The 1,950-nt window shown below is 36.7% G+C and overlaps 1 protein-coding gene across 1 annotated transcript in view; it reads left to right on the top strand.

The window, feature by feature from the left end:
* Positions 1-1,464: 1,464 nt before the first annotated feature.
* Positions 1,465-1,950, top strand: part of SARC_13385 (hypothetical protein) — a gene marked incomplete at its 3' end in the record, with an annotated part of 2,118 nt that continues 1,632 nt past the window's right edge. The window contains exon 1 of the mRNA XM_014292483.1: positions 1,465-1,668. Coding sequence (XP_014147958.1) covers positions 1,645-1,668 — 24 coding nt within the window. The 5' untranslated portion in view covers positions 1,465-1,644. The remainder of the gene's footprint in view (positions 1,669-1,950) is intronic.

Genomic DNA, 1,950 nt, shown 5'->3' with positions numbered 1-1,950 from the left:
TATTGACATTTGTAATAACGTATATATATATATATATATATATATTTATATATATATATAAATATATGTATATATGTTTGTGTGTGCGTATGTGTATATATTATATATTTGCATATACACATACGTATATCAAAATGTCAATTTCGATATTGATATCAATATATATATATATATATATATTATTATATATACATATACGTATACGTATACATATAAATATGCATATATATATATATATATATATGTATATAGTTGTGACTGTTTCGCTTTGAAAACTTTGTGCCTTGGATTGTATCGATACTTGCACTCACTAGTTCAACACAGGGGATATCTTCTTGAAGACTAGCTGTGATGATACTACACCCATAAATGTGGCGAATCTCAAATCATGTGTCTTTATATTATTGTAAAAATAGTGTACTAGACTCCACTTACCAGATTTTATGGAATAAGTGAGGACAGTCTGTCATCACACACACTGTCGCACCATTCGAAAGCGGGTCCATGCAAATATTACATTGTTCTGGCTCGCAATCGGTCATGATGACGATATATTGCTCTTTGTATGCTGTTGATCTTTCATATATTTCGCACTCCGTGTATCTGTCCGTTTCCGCGCGTTAGATAGCCGGAGTGAGGATGTCACTGCTGCCGTATAATTGTTGTGTGGGTGCGATTCCATAGTGCTGATTCCCAGGGTCAGCTCAGGACGTCAGAGTACGACCAGGCCAGCACAATTATGCGTATGTATACTTTAATGGTCTTGGTATGCAGTGCTAGTGGGGCATGAATCAGATGTAGTGCGATAGATCCTTAAATATGTTTTATACAATATGTCGAGTGAAGCGAATCTCGACACAAGCTACGGCGAAAGGTGGAATATCCACACAAGATTGGGATGCCGGCGAGAGATACGCTAACAAATATTTATGGTCGTGATAGTAGTGTATATGGCATCTCATTACATGCGCCACGTAGATACAACTACTAACGGTTGAATTATAAAAAAGTACATAATATTTATAATCCTTCTTCTCTTGCTGAGGGATGAGGCTTGTCTGAGAGTTGAGAGGTGAGACTGTCACCGAGTCATCACTGTACAGTCGTACAGATCACTATACAGATTTTTATTATAAATATTCACAAAAAGACACAAATGTGATATGTACTGCCGACGGGATGCAGTTGTGCGCCAAAAAGCCAACCGACATTTCGACCAGTGAAATCCGTTTGCGACATCGACAGACTAAATTCAAATGTCGTAAACTAATCTTGTTGTTTACGTTTAATCCCGAGCTGAATCGACCTGTCAAATTCAGATTGTCAAATCGTTTGGCAGACCTGTGAGAAACTGAGGGCGGCCTGAGCGCTGAGGCCGTGCTGAGGCCGTACCCATTGCAATCAATGGATTCATCAGACATCAGCTATCACATAAAGCTTTCTGTTTATACATGTATCATGCTATAGAGTTGGACACCTACATAAGCAAGAAGCAAGACTGGTAATAATACGGCGTTCGTTAGAGAAATCAGCCATAGTATCTAAAACATCAACGATTCAAATCGTAAAGACGTTAGACGGTGAAATTTGAGCAATTTCAGTTCCTTAGGGAGTGAGCGATTTTCTTCATAAACGCAGAGCATCATGGCGGATACGGCGTATGCGAAGGTACTTATAAATACATATTCTACATACTTTACCGATGTGTGATTCGCAATAATTACTTGCGCATTGTCCAGCAATTAAATCCTGTCTCGTAACGTATCCGGCATTGTTCCCTATTCAGTCCAAGTTTTTAGCGTTGCGACTCAAAGTACTGTATATATTTATTGTATGGACACATGTATACAAACGTGTACACACACACACATATATATATATATATATATATATATATGTATATATATATATATATATATAATATACTATTACTTACTACTATATATAATA

The sequence above is a fragment of the Sphaeroforma arctica genome, assembly GCF_001186125.1.
Source record: "Sphaeroforma arctica JP610 unplaced genomic scaffold supercont1.3221, whole genome shotgun sequence".
NCBI lineage: Eukaryota > Ichthyosporea > Ichthyophonida > Sphaeroforma > Sphaeroforma arctica.
The sequence above is the reverse complement of the archived record's forward strand: the minus strand, read 5'-3'. Positions and strand labels throughout refer to the sequence as shown.